This window comes from Ischnura elegans, chromosome 6 (genome assembly GCF_921293095.1).
Source record: "Ischnura elegans chromosome 6, ioIscEleg1.1, whole genome shotgun sequence".
NCBI lineage: Eukaryota > Metazoa > Arthropoda > Insecta > Odonata > Coenagrionidae > Ischnura > Ischnura elegans.
This window is the reverse complement of record NC_060251.1, coordinates 86,262,965-86,279,142: the sequence shown is the minus strand read 5'-3', so window position 1 is coordinate 86,279,142 and position 16,178 is coordinate 86,262,965. Positions and strand designations below refer to the sequence as shown.

The 16,178-nt window shown below is 37.6% G+C and overlaps 1 protein-coding gene across 4 annotated transcripts in view; it reads left to right on the top strand.

The window, feature by feature from the left end:
• LOC124161102 (maternal protein pumilio-like) overlaps positions 1–13,802 on the top strand; it is a 1,117,691-nt gene extending 1,103,889 nt beyond the window's left edge. For 3 of the 4 annotated variants that reach the window (XM_046537300.1, XM_046537302.1, XM_046537303.1), the window contains 7 exons: positions 1,187–1,378; positions 2,322–2,793; positions 3,732–3,981; positions 4,311–4,538; positions 5,341–5,503; positions 5,865–6,033; positions 6,606–13,802. In XM_046537300.1, the coding sequence (XP_046393256.1) occupies positions 1,187–1,378; positions 2,322–2,793; positions 3,732–3,981; positions 4,311–4,538; positions 5,341–5,503; positions 5,865–6,033; positions 6,606–6,909 (1,778 nt within the window). In that variant the 3' untranslated portion in view covers positions 6,910–13,802. The remainder of the gene's footprint in view (positions 1–1,186; positions 1,379–2,321; positions 2,794–3,731; positions 3,982–4,310; positions 4,539–5,340; positions 5,504–5,864; positions 6,034–6,605) is intronic. The other variant, XM_046537301.1, reaches the window with a different exon arrangement.
• The last annotated feature ends 2,376 nt before the right edge of the window (positions 13,803–16,178 follow it).

Sequence of the window (16,178 nt, the reverse complement as noted above, 5' to 3'; positions counted from 1 at the left end):
CTCTGGAGTGGGTAAAGGTGTTATAGCTGGGTCACATCGAGAGATTAGGTATTCAGAAAAATGAAAATGCTTTATTAGTTAAATTGAAAGCTAAACTTTATTTTTGTTTTAACATCTGATGAAGGTAGATCATCATTTAGGGAGTGGATGAAATGATTTTCTCATTTTTAAATTTCAGGTTCCATTGATCTTATGATTTTTTTCCTTTCCTTTCTAAATTCATTCCCTAGTATACCACAGCTTTGCTTTGCCTATACCTTTCATGATTAATAACATTTTCATAAATCACTCTCTATTAACCATATGATATTTGTAGTTGATACCTTCGTATGCCAACATTGTCAAATGTATTGGTGTTTTAATATTTTAGCCATTTGTTAAAATAGGTGGATGGTTTGATGTGCATGTCCTGAAAGGGTATTTATTTTTGTCATGCTATTGTTTTGATTGTTCATGCTTTTTGCAGAGTTTTCATTTATTTTAGGTAATGTATTTAGCTAATATAACTACGTAAATTTTAAATGAATCACCTTCTTAATTCAGTTATTACTGTGTGTCAGCATCATTTATCCCTTTTATTCACCTCTTGCTCTGTATTTTTGCAATTTTTTGTCTATCCATGCAATCCACATTATTTTTCTTGTAAAGTGTTCACTGGCAATTGTTTGATTTTAATATTTCAAAATCATGTACCGTCCCTCAGTTCATAACATCTCTGTGGTCCATTGGAGAAATTTACGTCCTTTCAAGTGGTTCTGAATAATTATTAACTCTCAGTGCCAGTTTCTAGTTACTCCTTTGAGAAAAACACCTTGCCTTCAGAATTAATCCCTCATACAGAAGCCCAAAGTTTTTTCTGAAGTAGGTTTCCATTTCTACCATTAAAAGCATTTCAATTTTGTTGTAATGCTAATAAAAGCAAATTATGGCTTGCTGTGGTTTGTGGTCTCTGTTCAACCATTCAAAAAGCATTTTCAACCAAGGTAGAAAGGAGCATGATTGCACTTTAAAAGGAGGTGATTGGTTTATCATTGGTGTGGTTGTTAAGTCATTTGCATGTATTTTTTTTATGTAAATAGTTGTTTTTTTCTCATCTTCAGGCATCGCCTTCGTAGGTTGACTCTTGAGTAGCATACCCAATAACAAATACTAAACCATTAGTTTCATTTTTCATCCCTTTGCACAGTCCTATGCCCTCCACCACGAATTGAGAGTCAGTCTGTTGATGGCCTCGGTTCTCTCTTGGACACAGGGCTCGGCCTTGGCAGTGGAGGAGCATCTGGCGGTCGTCGGGATTCCTTCGACAGGAGCACATCTGCCTTTTCCCCATCCTTGGAATACAGTCGTGCCAAATGGCCTCAAAGCTATGGTGCACTTGGTTAGTATTGTTTTTAAGTGTCAATTTTTTTCTGTGTTTGATTATGGTGAAAAATTATTCACAATCAGTATACTTTATTGCAATAAGGCATCCCATGACGATTTTTTTTCCATTTAGTAAGCAATTTCATAGTACCTCATACAGTTAAGTTTATAGTGAATAATTTTTTGATTTCTTTCTCAGCAATTCTTTTTGCTTAACAAAAATTTCATATAGCTCTTAATGGCCCTTGAAACCTCTCAGGATTTACAATAGTTACATGTGGGAGTTCTATAACCCAGTGGGATAATGTTTTTCTCTACGATATTGATGTGTTAAGGTATATTATGAAGTTGCGTTATAATTTGTAATAAAGTTCAGCCAAAATTAACGTTTTATTTGATGCAAATTTTGTTTTTGTTATCTTCTTTTTGAGGTTAACTCCATTTCACGTGAGATCGTACTGGTAGGATTTGAGATCCATTCTTTTCTGTGAATATTTCTATTTTTATGTAAAGTGGAAGTATTGAAAATGAATAGATATGATGTCATTTAACTCTAGGTTTAGAGATTTTGAAGTAAGAGTCAACTATCAGTCACTGGTGACTAGCTAACGGTTTTCAATTTTTTTATGCCATAGCTCCTCCTCCCTTTACTGGCTCGGAAATATTTTTATGTGGAAATAAACACTCTTTCTAAGTTTCATTGTGGCCTTATGCTGAACTAAGAGTGAGGTTCAATTTGGAAAGAGTCTTAGGTGATGCATTCCATGCAAACCTACCTTTACAGTCCACCAGTTGCTGTAGGCCTTCTAATTGTATTTTTGGGTGTGATGTTTTTGTCACTGGTGACTCATTGGAGGTTCATTAGCTCACATCAATGGAGTGTTGACTGTAATTTTAAACTTAATTGAAGTTTTTTCATGTACCTCACCTCATGATGCTATTCTGCTTTGCATTTGCAGGCACAGTGACTGCATCCCCCAGCCCGTTGGGTCTCGCGTCCGGCTCCATCACGCCTCCACCGCAGCCCGGAGTCCAAAGTTTGGTGGCAGCCCACTCGGCTGCAGCGGCAGCCGTCGCAGCGTCGGGCCTTCAGCTCGGCGCCCTCATGTCCTCCTCCTCTCCTTCAAGTTCCTCTCCATCAGGAGGTGCCGGTGGCTCGGTCGTGAGCGGTGGGGGCGGTCGCCTCATGTCATCGGCTGCGCCAGGTGCCGAGGCGGCGAAATACCGAAACGGAATGGGTGGCGTTGGGGGAGCGCTCACGGGTGTGGTTGGGACTGGAGCGGGTGTCACCGGTGTGGGAGGTCTCACGCCCAATGGCATGTTCAGTTCAGGGGCATCACTGTTTGCCAAACTTAACCGTGCCAACACTGGCACTGGGACCACTGGCCTTGACAAACCTCCTGGCAGGAGTAGGCTATTGGAAGATTTCAGGTGAGACAAGTCTTCATTTTGATTCCAACTCGAGTTAAACGAAATGATATTTTCTGCTTTGATAGATTTTGATTTCCCTTATCACAAACGAGGCCATTAGTATTATTGCATTGACTATAATGTTTTGCTATCACTTCCATTTTAATGTTGCCCTATGGTAATCTATGACCTTTCAGCGGTGGTTTTCAATAATTTAGGCCAAATGTATGAATGAATCATGTTATGATCTTTCATGAAAGAGCAAGAAAATTTTCTTATGGAGTCGAGAGCTTTGAGTGCCTCTATTAATAAATGTGCCCTGCACCATGATGAACGGTTGATTGTATTTATGGAAAAGGGACTACTGCCAAAGTACACCCATTTATTAATGGCCTGCTAGAAAATTTGGTCGTAGCTTCCATCTCAGTCTGCTACTCTGAATGGACATAGACAAGAAAGGAAATTTGAAATGAAGCTATGAAAGCAACGTATATTTTATTTACAACCCTGTTTTGCTATTCTGCTTGGAAAGGTGAAGTTTAATACTTCATATGCGATGGAATCAGTGCATCATATATTATGATAATAATTCAGTTTTAGTCATGCAGAAATTATAATCTCATGATGGTCTTGCTTTTAGTATTGCCTCATAATTTTCAGTAGCAAGTATATTATTTGAATTTTTCTTTCAGCCTTTTATTCTTTCTGTTTCCTTCTTTTGGTAAATATGTAGATCAGATATCACTCCTATTTTAAATTATGTATCTTCATAGCTTCTTTAAACTCTCCTTTTCAACGGGCTAAATGCGATTCATTCTCAATTGATGTTTTGTTGATGCATCATGTTTGCATTAAAAATGACAAGTGTCTAGCATTATTAATTGATGTTCTTTTAAAGCAAAAAATATTTTTACTCTGTTGTGATACATATATTTAATGCATGATATATTTATTTACAGGAACAACCGTTTACCTAGCCTTCAACTTCGAGACCTTGCAAATCATGTGGTCGAGTTCTCACAAGATCAGCATGGCTCAAGGTTCATTCAACAAAAATTAGAAAGGGCAGGAGTTGCTGAGAAGCAAATGGTCTTCTCTGAAATTTTGTCAGCTGCCTATAATCTCATGACAGACGTGTTTGGCAACTATGTAATCCAAAAGTTTTTTGAGTTTGGAACCCCAGAGCAAAAGACAACACTTGCGCAAAAGGTAAGTTATAATTTTTGCTTCATATGGAGTATAGTCTTAGGGTATTTAGCATAATATTTTTTACTTGCATTTCATATCAATAATAATTCATATTAATATTTCTTTCAATTTAAGTTTTCATACAAACCTTCTAGAGGTGGCCTTAAAAGAAAACATTTTCCTTAATTGAAAACTAATGTTTTCCTAAGTTATGACAGCTTATCTTCATTGAATATGTATAATTGCATGTAAACATAAAAAAATTGGGCAAGCAAGTATGAAATCTCTTCCTGGTAATCCTTGTTGTGTGTTAAATTAGTTGAATTACCATAATATTTTTTCCCTTCCAGGTTCGAGGCCACGTATTACCCCTAGCTTTGCAGATGTATGGATGTAGAGTGATACAGAAGGCCTTGGAGTCGATTCCTGCCGAGCACCAGCAGGAAATAGTCAGAGAGTTGGATGGGCATGTGCTTAAATGTGTCAAGGACCAGAACGGGAACCATGTTCTCCAGAAATGCATTGAATGTGTTGATCCCCATGCATTACAATTTATCATAGCTGCCTTCCAGGGACAGGTATGTACTGTCTTAAATATCCGCCCCTTGTGTTTATATTTATCATAGTGAAACAAAATAGTTGCAGATTTGAATTGAATAGTAAAATACACATGTATGGCTCAAGGCAATGTAACAACCTACATGTTAAGCCAAATAATTTGTCTATGGTATCCAATGGTCCAAGGTGTATGTGTGTGAAATTATACGAAAACCTACCAGAACACATTAAAAAAGAAATGAGGATACTTGTTTTTAAAAAAATGGTCCATGAATATCTGGTTGATAAATGTTTTTATAGCATTAAAGAATACTTGGTGCCAAATTTGTAATACATACTTTCTTTTTGTAATTTATGTAAGATTTCTTGCATATTGACTTATCCTATGCATATACCAGTAGCCACTGTGTAATGTGTCTCTTGGATGAATAAATCTTATCTTATCTTTAATATTTTGTAGTGTGTTTTTGCACACATATGAAAATTCAGTAGAACTTGCTTAGTACGTTTTTGAAAGGACCACAAAAGATGAACCCCCTACCCTGGAACATATGTAACCAGGGAAGTAAATCTTAAAGAAACTCAGCCAGTTTCCCTCTTCCACATTCACTCCCCTCCTCTAAAACTGCAGTGGCCAATGATTATTTTTTGTTTGAATTTTCCCCAACATCCAATGCTTAGTGATAATTATTCAACTTTTTTTATTGCCAAGTTCAGAAAGTAGGAAATCATCTTCAATGTATGCATATACACAGATTTGAATGTGAATGTTGAGCTTAGTTGTGAAAATGATGTCATTCACTTATATTTATCCATTTTTAGGTATTTGCCCTATCAACGCATCCATATGGATGCAGAGTGATCCAACGTATCTTGGAGCATTGTACGCCAGAACAAACTGCTCCCATCCTTGAAGAACTGCATCAAAACACAGAGCAGCTTATCCAAGATCAATTTGGCAACTATGTCATCCAGCATGTTCTAGGTAAGAAACGTTATAGTCTGGCTCCCTGTTGCATATTCATCCCTTGGCGAATCTGTTGCATTTCTCCACTTCGGAATGATATATGTATACTTATCAATTAACTTCTTCAGTGTCGAGTCACCTATGTATGTATACCTCAATGTAAGGTGTTTGTAAATAATGTTCTTAAATAATGTCTCTGCTGGATAAGTGATAACTGCCTACTTTTCTCATTCGATATTGGAAAAAATAAAATGACTTTTCCTAGTTCAAGTTGATTGGCATATTTTGCTGTGAGAACTCCACTCTTCGTTTATCTAAATCATCAATTTGATATGTATATGTCTTTCAATGTTTTATTTATTTATTTAAACCTTTTCAGAGCGGGGCAAACCTGAAGACAAGTCACAAATCATTGCTGTCGTTCGTGGTAAAGTCTTACAGCTATCGCAACATAAATTTGCCTCTAATGTTGTTGAAAAATGTGTCACTCATGCCACGAGGGCCGAACGTGCCTTCCTCATTGAGGAAGTCTGCAGTTTCAATGACAGGTATGAAAATTATTTTAATTTTTTTTGTAATGGTGCAATGTTCAGGAGAGTATCTATTTAATCACTAATTTTTTTGTATTGCCTGAATGAAGAAATATAATTCTTAGATCATTGAAGGAGACTAGATAAAATTATTTATTGCCATCTATACATTTCTACGTATCTTACTGCTCGTCAGTTTTATTTTCAAAAAAATTCACCTAGTTAGAGTATTTATTATTCGTCCATTCATAATCTTTTCATGTGTTAACCTTTGTTTTTGAGGATATAAAACATAACACAATGTCTTTTCAGTCAAGATTTCGGGAATCTAAGTTCCCTGTATTAGTTTGGAGAATCATATCTTTTGTACCTGTGGTGATTGACACCAATTGAGTGTGAAATTTTCTTGAAAATTTCGATGTGTTGAATTTTTTAGAGGCTCGTGTTTGTAGTGCTAAAGTTTAAAATAATTTTATGGCTACATATTTTTATCTTGGTTGTTTAATTGTCATTTCACAGTATCATTTTTTCTCAAGAAAGGACTCTTAACATGAGTGTTTCCTTATTCACTTTCTCTTTTTTCCAAGCAGCGGTAATCCCAACAGTGCCTTACATGTAATGATGAAGGATCAGTTTGCCAACTACGTGGTGCAGAAGATGATTGATGTGGCTGAACCCACACAGCGGAAAGTGCTGATGCACAAAATTCGACCCCATCTTCCCTCTCTGCGCAAGTACACGTATGGCAAGCACATCATCGCCAAGATGGAGAAATTCTTCTTGAAGAGTGCCGCGGCCGGCGGGAGTGGAGGTGGGGGTGGCGGAGGAGGAGATCTCGGCCCTATTGGACCTCCAGGAGGCGGGGCCAATGCCGTGGTGGCTGGAGGACTCTAACTGACGACAGTGCCACTGGCAGGGACTGGCGGAGGTGACGGTAGGAGGGAGAAAGCTGGGGAGGGCGTCGACGAGGGGTCGTGGGTCCCTGGGCAATGGGTGTTTGCATCGAGCGACCACCACCACATGTGCACCTTCGGAAATGGAAAAGACAATGGCATCTCTCCTTCCAGCGACAGAGAGCTTCTTTCATGCCCGTGGGAATCCTTCCGTGCCGTCATGGGTGAAGTTCGACTCGGACACAGGGAGTGATGCGTGTGATTGGCTGCATTGGAGGGTTACTTCGGCGTACAGGTTGTTGCATGTTTTTGACGTAAACCTTGTGGTTGTTCCGGATGAAGTGGATCCCAGTGTGCGTGATTTTGGTTGTCGTAAAAAAATGTGCGCGAGGGGAAGGAGGAGGAGATATCATTGCTTAAAGGGGCCAAAAAAAAAGGGTCTTTCTATATCAAGTGGCAGTTGTCTAGAAATCTCCTATAATTGCATCAATGTATTTTATTTTTGTTTTTTTTTTGGGCCGGTGTGTCCAAAAAAAAGGTAATGTTTGATAGACATGTGTGGTACTGCTCAATGAGTGACTGCACTGACTTGCCTGTTTTGATCCTAAACAAGCTGTTGGCCGCTGTGCATTGAAACTTTAATGCCCCAGGGTCTGTAATGTCCTCCTTTCTTCTCCTACAGAAAATTAATGTGCCTCCATTTTTGAGGTTTCATTTCACGTGGAATGTAAACAAAAGGGGTGTCACTTTTGTAATGTTTGTTTCTAGTAAGTTTGTGTTCATCGCTACTCTTCTCCAGAGTCCATTACATTACTGCCATTGTGCTGGCCTTGTGTATTGGGGTTTTTCTGACTAGGAGCTTACTTGAATTGATAGCATGAACGAGTGATTTGAAGCGATTTCAATATTAGGTTATAGCGAGTGAAGTAACATCATTCCTTTTGAAGGTTCTATGCAATGCTTTATCTGTAAATGAAATGCCAAGTAAGCCAAGTGAGAGATTGATTTGGGAGGCGAGAGTGACAAACAATTGGGAAATAATTTGAAGTAACTCATAGCTGAATTATATAAAGAAATCAGGATGCCACTATGTTTAAATAAGCCCTGCATCAATTGTGATACCAGCCTCAGGAAGTAGCTGCTAAGAGAATTTATCAAAAAAAACACGACTCAAGAAAAAAGTGCAAAAAAGAAAGTGGAGTAATCTATCACCTATCGCTCTGACTATATCACTTTTAAGTCTTACATACAATAGGAACATCAGTAGCAACTGATAAAAAAAGAGTATATTTCTACACACCATCTAAACGATTTCACATCACCCTCTCACGCAAAGAGCTCATTCACTTTGTATCACCTGATACTCTTTTTAAGTTTCTTTTTACCACACTGGTGAATCCCTTTTGTCAATAACTCTCCCTCTCTCTGCCTTCCCCATAAAGGTTGGTCAGGAGCAGTCAATTTTTTGATGGCAGAGAGGAATGAAATCGATGAAGTTGCCATGTTTGGAGGAAAGCTTGGTGGTTAAAATAGATCCTGGGAGACAGTAAGAGAGTAGTGAATCCTCTCTTTCTCTCTCGGCATTTTTAAAAGCAGGGTACCTATGAGATTAGACTTTGTATAGAGTGACCCCCCTCCACTCCCACATGTTTTGTGTGACCCATGCGTACGCACCTTGCCTTTTTGAGAGCTCTCGATCGCACCAGTTCTCGCGCCTGGACGACGAAAGAATGCAGGAAGGGAGGTTACGAGATGCATCGAGTGCCCCTGCTTGTGTCGCGGGGCACCAAGGCTCGAAGAGTGTGCAGCACGGAAATTGCTCTCTCTTGTCTCTTTTCGTATTGATGCTGTAGTTTACCTGAACTATGCACTGTTGAGTGGTCTTTTTTCAGTTTTGTTGTCTCGTAGTCACTTTAGGTGGTAGGAACCAAAAAAAAAAATACAAGGCACAGGGGAATCGAATGTGAAATCTCAATATGCATTTGCACCATTCCAACATTGTGGTATCCTCGTTGTCTGGTCTGTAAGTCACACCTGCACATGACTACCACCCAAAGCCTATTTGACCCCCACGTGCCCGTTGCGTTTGACCCAGCCGACTTTGGTGGGAGGGGCAGGCTTTGATCCCCTTCCTTGGACCTCTTTGATGCCTGCCTTCCCCAGCCTCGTTCCGTCCCACCCGTGCCCTGCCTATCACCCACCCTGGGTGTGCTGGTTTTGCTGGTGTTGCCGATCACTCTATCAGCATTTCCTCTTTAATTTTTTTACATTCTGAAACTTTTGAACGAGTTCTGTATCTTTCCCAGAAATAATAGGTCTTTTCCCCCCCGTCAACTTTAGAGACCAATCTTTTACGGAGGCATTCAATTCAAGACAAAGCAAAGAAAACTTAGAAATTAGGGTTAAGAAAATGATGGTGTACAGTTTAGATTTGAAGACTATTTTTCTTATTGTAAATCTGGTCAGTAGGAAAAGGCTTTTGAAAGGGCAGATGGGATTATCTACATTTCGTGCACATTTAATGTGTGCCAGTAAGCATTTACAGGGATGAAATATAACTGCACTACTTTTTTTATGCAAATGAGAAACTGCTATGTCCTATGTCCCCTGTTTGGTTTCCCAATTTTTTCTAGCCTCCTCCCCACTTTTTTAATTAGAGGTATAGGACATGTCCGGTTAGTGTATTGACGTGTAAATGGAATAAAAGCATCATTCAAAGCATTGTAAAACTTCATACAACAGGTTCATATTTATGTACAGAAAACAAATACACATGCATGTTTTATACATTTGTCACTCATGTTTTTTTATATACATATGTACATCATACATTCATGCATATTTTTTTTGTGAGATTCTCAGAATAAAGTCTTGCGGATGAAGCTAACGAGTAGGCATAGGCATGTCTGAGGGGTGATTAATTTCATTTCCTGTTGTTGTTTGGGTCTTCCTTCATGATTGCCCTGGATTATCACCTGCATCGAGCGTCTCGACATTTCCACCCCTTTTTAACGCGTGTAATCTCTGCTTGAGTCCACTTTCCGTAGTGTACAGGCAGCACGAGGCCACTGAAATTTGACCCTGTCATTCCCCTGAAGTCCTCTTTCTCTCTCTCCTTTTTGCCTTTTCTGATTCTGGCAGTTTTGCTTTGTATTGCATACCTTTCTTCTCATTCTTGAGACATTGACAAGAAGTTGGATAGGTTCCACTGTGGTGATAGCATATTAGATTGGGTGGGGAGGAGGGGTAAACATCTGCCTCCGATTTGTGGTAACCAAGTAAGATTTAGCTTGCACGTAGGAATTTCGGGGTGCTACTTTAGTTGATGAGCATTCCACAACTTTTTCATCATTCAAGTATATATGTAAATACATATATATATATATATAACTACACATAAATGTGTGTTTTCCTTGTGATCTTCTTTTGTAGGTTTTTGGGACCTGGGGAGTAATGGAGGATGTCCTCCCCTTCATGCTTGTTTTTTGGCCTCCCCTGAACCATTCTCTATGATCTTTGCAGTCGGAGGTGGTCAGGAAATGTAAAAAGTTTTATATAAATAATAATTCGTCCGTTTGTTTTTTAGGCGATGGCCTCTTGCCTTGCCAAGGCTGTCCCCGAACCCCTCCCGGCTCAAATTTGGTGATTGTGTAATAGAGAGTGACCTTGTAAAAATGTTTGTAAGAAAATAAAATGGTACATTTCTGTGAATAGATGCCCTATGCCCCTTTTCTCTCCAGGGGGGACATTTTTTTGGAGGGCTGAGGGTTCGACTGGTTCATAAAATGGGAAATAAAGGGAGGGTCGTAAGGTGTAAAGAAATCGACCTAAATTCCCGAGACATTCTCACTATTCTCTGCGGCGCATCGTCGTGGTGCGTCGACTCCCTCAGGCTGTAAAGTATATTGCGTGGTTTTCTCCCACGACTTGTAAAATCCATCCCATATTGTACAGTTTGACAGTGCATGTCTTGGAGTAAATTATTTATTTGTAAATTTTGAGAAAATGCAATTTTTTAATGAAGAACAATGAATAGTAATTTTATGTAATTTTGGACTCACAACTGCTGTAATTTGTACATACAAAAACGTAGTCGATGGAGGGGTTCTAATCATAATATCAAATCCTGTGAGCATTGTAAACATATTCTGTGTCCATTTTGCAGATCTGTGTGATCATATTTTAATTTGTTCTCATGGATTTCAAAATTGTCTTTCTTTTATGATTGTGTGTTGTCATGAAGAACATTGAAAGTTGTGGTTTGCTCTAAAGTGCATCTTATATTTTTCATAATCTGTAATATAATCAATCATACATAGTACTTGTAGGTGTAATTTTCATATTTGCGTGTATTTTCTACTGTGTAGCATATATAAATAATATACATAGGAAAAAAATCAGAACGTAAAAGGTTTTGATTAATTAAGATAATAGGATATGAATTAACAAGTAAGGAATTCAAGATGGTATGGAAACAAAAATATTGATCTCATTCTTGGATATTTTTTTAAGTTTGGAATGTGATGAGAGAAATATTTTAGAGGAAGAAATGCGGCAAGAAACATGACCTATTTACGCAAAGCAAGAAGCTTAAAAGCACATGCAAATGGTTGCTAAGCTGTTGTCTTTTTCTCATTTTAATTTCATCTGTAGGTAGAAGTCATCTCATAAACTGGGCACTTAATATCGTGTGAGCACTTAGGTGTGCTTTCTTGTGTTGCCTCATGGGTTAGTGTTGATTGCTCTTGTAATTTTTATTGCACCAGTGCATTTTCATCTCAAATGCCTTCATGATCCACTGAAACCAAAACCGAACCTTACAAAATGAAGGAGGGCGCATGTTCAAGTTCCTTAAGTTAGCAGGTTTATTATTTTTCATTGAAATCTTTCAGGAGACTCCCTGTTTATAACTGATTTGAGTGGCTGTCAATTTTCTAACTTTCCAAGACACTGCTTGCATTGATGCAGTTACTGTTGCTTAGAAAATTAATGATTTGATTTCTCTAGACATGTTCTAGTATAAGTATGGCCCTTGCCTTTAGGGCATTTCCATAAAATTTAGATGGATAAACCAATTCCTGATAATTATTTCTTGTGTTTTCAATGTAAATAGGGGGGTTGTGCTTTGTAAAGATGGTATTGTAGTGTAGGATGGGATGTTGAAGCAAGCGATCAGATTTGTCCATTTGAATTAGTCTGGGGGTTATGAAACAAAAATTGTAGAAGTTTTCAACAAGACTGATGTAAGTAACACTTTTGAAAAATGAATTTGCACAATTTCTTTTGTGTGTGCTAATTGCATTCTCCCATGTATATGGAGAAATAGCAGCTGCTTAAATGTATTGCTTCGGTCTGTCAGATTCCTAACTTCCCAATCCCTCACCTCAAATATTCGAAAAGTACTTGATTACTATTTGTTTTAGAGTTGCATCTCTTTTTTCCACCATTGTTCCATAGCTAGTTTATATTTTAAGGAAGTAATTAATATTTAAATTTTTGTTTCTATTTAGTTAATAGTTCTTATGATTGAAATTACTCTTCTAAAATATTATTATTGTGGAAGTATTAAGTTTAGCAAAATTTCCCTGCACGATTATAATTTCTTCTTTACGTAAGATGCATATATTTTCAGTAAGAATTCAATTTGCTGCAAATCATCATTTTAATATACTTTTGGCACATCAAATATCCTTCCCATTTCCATGTCCTAATGGCCGTTGTTATGCTGCAAATCTTTTGTAACATTATTCTTGTCTTAGACTGTAGCCCCTTGGTGAATTGTGGTTTGTCAGCTGCTTGTATTTTTCGCTTATAAAGAGAATGGATGATTGGTAAACCCTCTCAGATGAAAGCTAATGCAGTGTTTTCAAGTCTTCCCACTTGGGAGAGGAGATGACGTTATTGTAGCTGGTTTCAAAATTAAATCCTTTATTTATCCGCTTGTTTTACCGAGAAGTTAGGTTAATTTGTGCTTGTAAGCAAACTTCCCATGATAAAAAAATTGCTGCTGCTCAGAAATGCTTATCTAGATCACTACTCATTCATTGTGTGAAACATTCATGTACCATTGTGTATGTAGTCTTCTTTACAATGTATATAAATATTAAGTAGACAATGGTCATATTGTGCTTTTAGTTTCTGTAATCTTAAGCCATTTGTGTTGTTGTGTTAGAACTGAGAAACTGAATCCCACATCGGAGCTTTATAAGCATGCTCATGGTGGAAGCTATGACAATATTTTTTGTGCATTTACTTGTTTTTTAAGTTCAATTGTGGTTTGGTGTAAACATTTTTATATGTACGTGGGGTATAATTGAGCAGCAGGTCTGGAAAGTTTGTCATTGATTGGAAAGGTGGTCAATTTAGTGTTTCAGTTTACTCCCATTCTGTCTAGTGAGTTTCTTGGTAATGTTTTATAAAAATAAATCACCCAAATTCTTTCAGATAATGTTGTAACTTGTAATTTTTTACATAGTATGTAGTAGTTTGATTTTAAGTAAATATCAAACTCACTTGTATATGAAAACATTTATTCTTATTTTTAACCGTCATACCATGATGAGCAGTTGAAAAATGTTGGAAAAAAGCTGTAGGAATATTTTTTACTCTTGGTATGTAACGTGATTTCATCAGTTTTGATGAGTATGTATGAGTGTGTGTGATTGAGTGACGTGATCCAGCTGGATATGCATCTCCTTAATTGGCTCGCCTATGTCTTGTCTTTACATGCTAAAGAGCCTGAAAATGATACAGTTTGTTTTTGGTTCATTAGGTTCTCGGGATATCCCAACATTTATATATCTCTGTAGAGAAAGAAGTAAAAAATCTTGTATATGGTGTACAAATGTAACAACTACTTGTGAGAATAAACTTTCTGTATGATCATCTATAAAAGAGAGTCCTTTTATTCCTACATATGTATTTGGTTTTAGGTTTTTGAACCACAAAGCATACAATAGTGATAATTGTTTATTTGCCCAGAGATCAAAATATATTCAGTATGCATAGCATATAAGGTATGTCACATTTAATAGCAATAAATCCAAATAAATCTGGAAGATTATGCAAGAATCAAAGAACTCAAGTAGCCAACATTGTGACCTTCAAATTATTGACTCTTGTCGTAATATTATTTCAGATATTTTTCAAATTGCATTGGCTTTAAACAGCTTTTATCTATCCCATCAGATAGCTATAAATCCATTAACTCCCTATACGTACCCGCACATTCCCTTGCAACTCTCCTTGCACTGAAATGGAACTGACTATAATTGTTTATAGCTTACCTGGCAGAAACATTTCAGGTTTAGATGGTATTCCTGCAACAGTCATAAAGAAAGCATTCCATACTGCTAGTGTTCATATGCTATTTCTCATTTATGAATGCTTACAACTTGGAGTTTTCCCTGCAGCACTTGAAATAGTCATTCCTGTTTATAAAGGCAAAGGTCATAATCATGATAAGAATTCTTACTGGCCTATTTCACCATTGAACCAATTCTGCAAGATATTTGAAAAAGTTTTCTTTGTCCGACTGACCTCATATCTTGAAAAACAACCTTCTTCATCCCTCTCAGAATGGGTTTAGAAAATCTAGATCAACATCCACGGCCACTTATAACCTGATGAATCATATTCTAGCAAGTGTAGACAACAGAATAGAGACATTAGGTTTATTTTTTGATTTTTCAATGAAAATTCATTCATTTCCATGCACCTGAAGAGAGCCTCTATGGGACTTTTTATATCATAGTTAAATTGCATTAACAAGTGCACAATTACCAACGCCGATGATCTGGGTATGTATGAAAATCTTACCTAAACAGAACTCAAACCCTCAGGCAAGGAACCCACTGCCATTATGAGCAATTAGCTAAATTCTAAGGATTAGTAGTATGCTTTAATAAAGACCATTTGTAAAAATGGCAAATAGATTAAAGTCGATTTAGTTTTATCATCTGTTCATGATAATTGGAGTTATATGTGATTCTTGGAGATAAAATCATTGTAATAAAAGATTTATTGAGTCCATATTTTTGTCATCCCTAACTTGGAAGCATTCCTGGGCTCCTTAATTGCCTTGGCAGTGTCTCCTTGCCCTTCTTGCTTTTTCTTTCCCCCATCTATGTCAGGATATAAAAGTTATTGACTTTCAAGCCCAGCGTCAAGAGTGTGTTCCTAAGGGGATCTACCAAGGATCCAATCACCCTGCACTGGCTGGAGGCCAGGGTAAAGCCCAATCTGATATAAATTGGGTGGTTTCCTATTATTTTTTTATTGCCTAAATCGAAAGATTATTACTCCTGGAGTGCGCATTTCATGCTTTCAGATTTTTAAATTACGATATCTATTTTTCGCGACTAAACGAAAAGTGAAAAATTTCAAGCGCGTGAAAACGCGACGGCTAAGTATGAATGCTGGGAAAACTCCGTTTGACGTATTTCTGGTTCCAGTTGTCGGCGTGTGAGGTGACCTTGGGGCGAGGCTTGAGCACTGATACGACGCAGGATGCTAGCAGGTAGCAGATTACCATGCTAGCTGGTAGCGCTTGGCTTAAATAAGGATTATTAATACCTTATCAAACGAAGAATACTTTCCTACCTTAGGTAGTTTTAATAGGTGATCATTAAGACACATTTCCCTGAGCTCTGTGTCTTATGCATACATTGGTAATCTCAGACGATGTAAAACTCCTATCTACTCGTATAGAAACTAGGTCCCTGTGACATTACGTGGAGTGGCATCGCATGGGCGCCAATCTGGCCTTTTTCAAATGAGGTTAAAATTGACCATTGCCATTCGTCTAAACTGGGATTTCTAACACCAAATAATTTGTATATTATGAATACACTGATGGTAGGTAAGGAAACGCAATCAATGCATTTCGTTTTCTTTGATGAAGGAAACTACCCTATTGCAAGCATTAATTAGATTTCATCGCACTCCATCCTGATGCGTGTGAAAATGGGTTCATGATTAGGGTGGTAAGGCTTGTACTATGATGTAAAATGTACATCTGTTTCCATTACCATTGCATTGCTAACCTAGCAACTTTCATTTTCTTGCCATCTTGATTTCAACTTATTTTCTTCTTGAATGTTTATGATATTCAAGAAGCAAATACCATATGTTATGTTTCTAAGTCTAAGCAAGCAAGTTGAGTCATGGCAGTGGCGGATACATATGTGGGGTGCACAACCCCCTTGCGGGGATGCTGGTATTGCCGAACATTGCAGAACTTTTTTATGCCATTGGATGGCATTGTCTTGT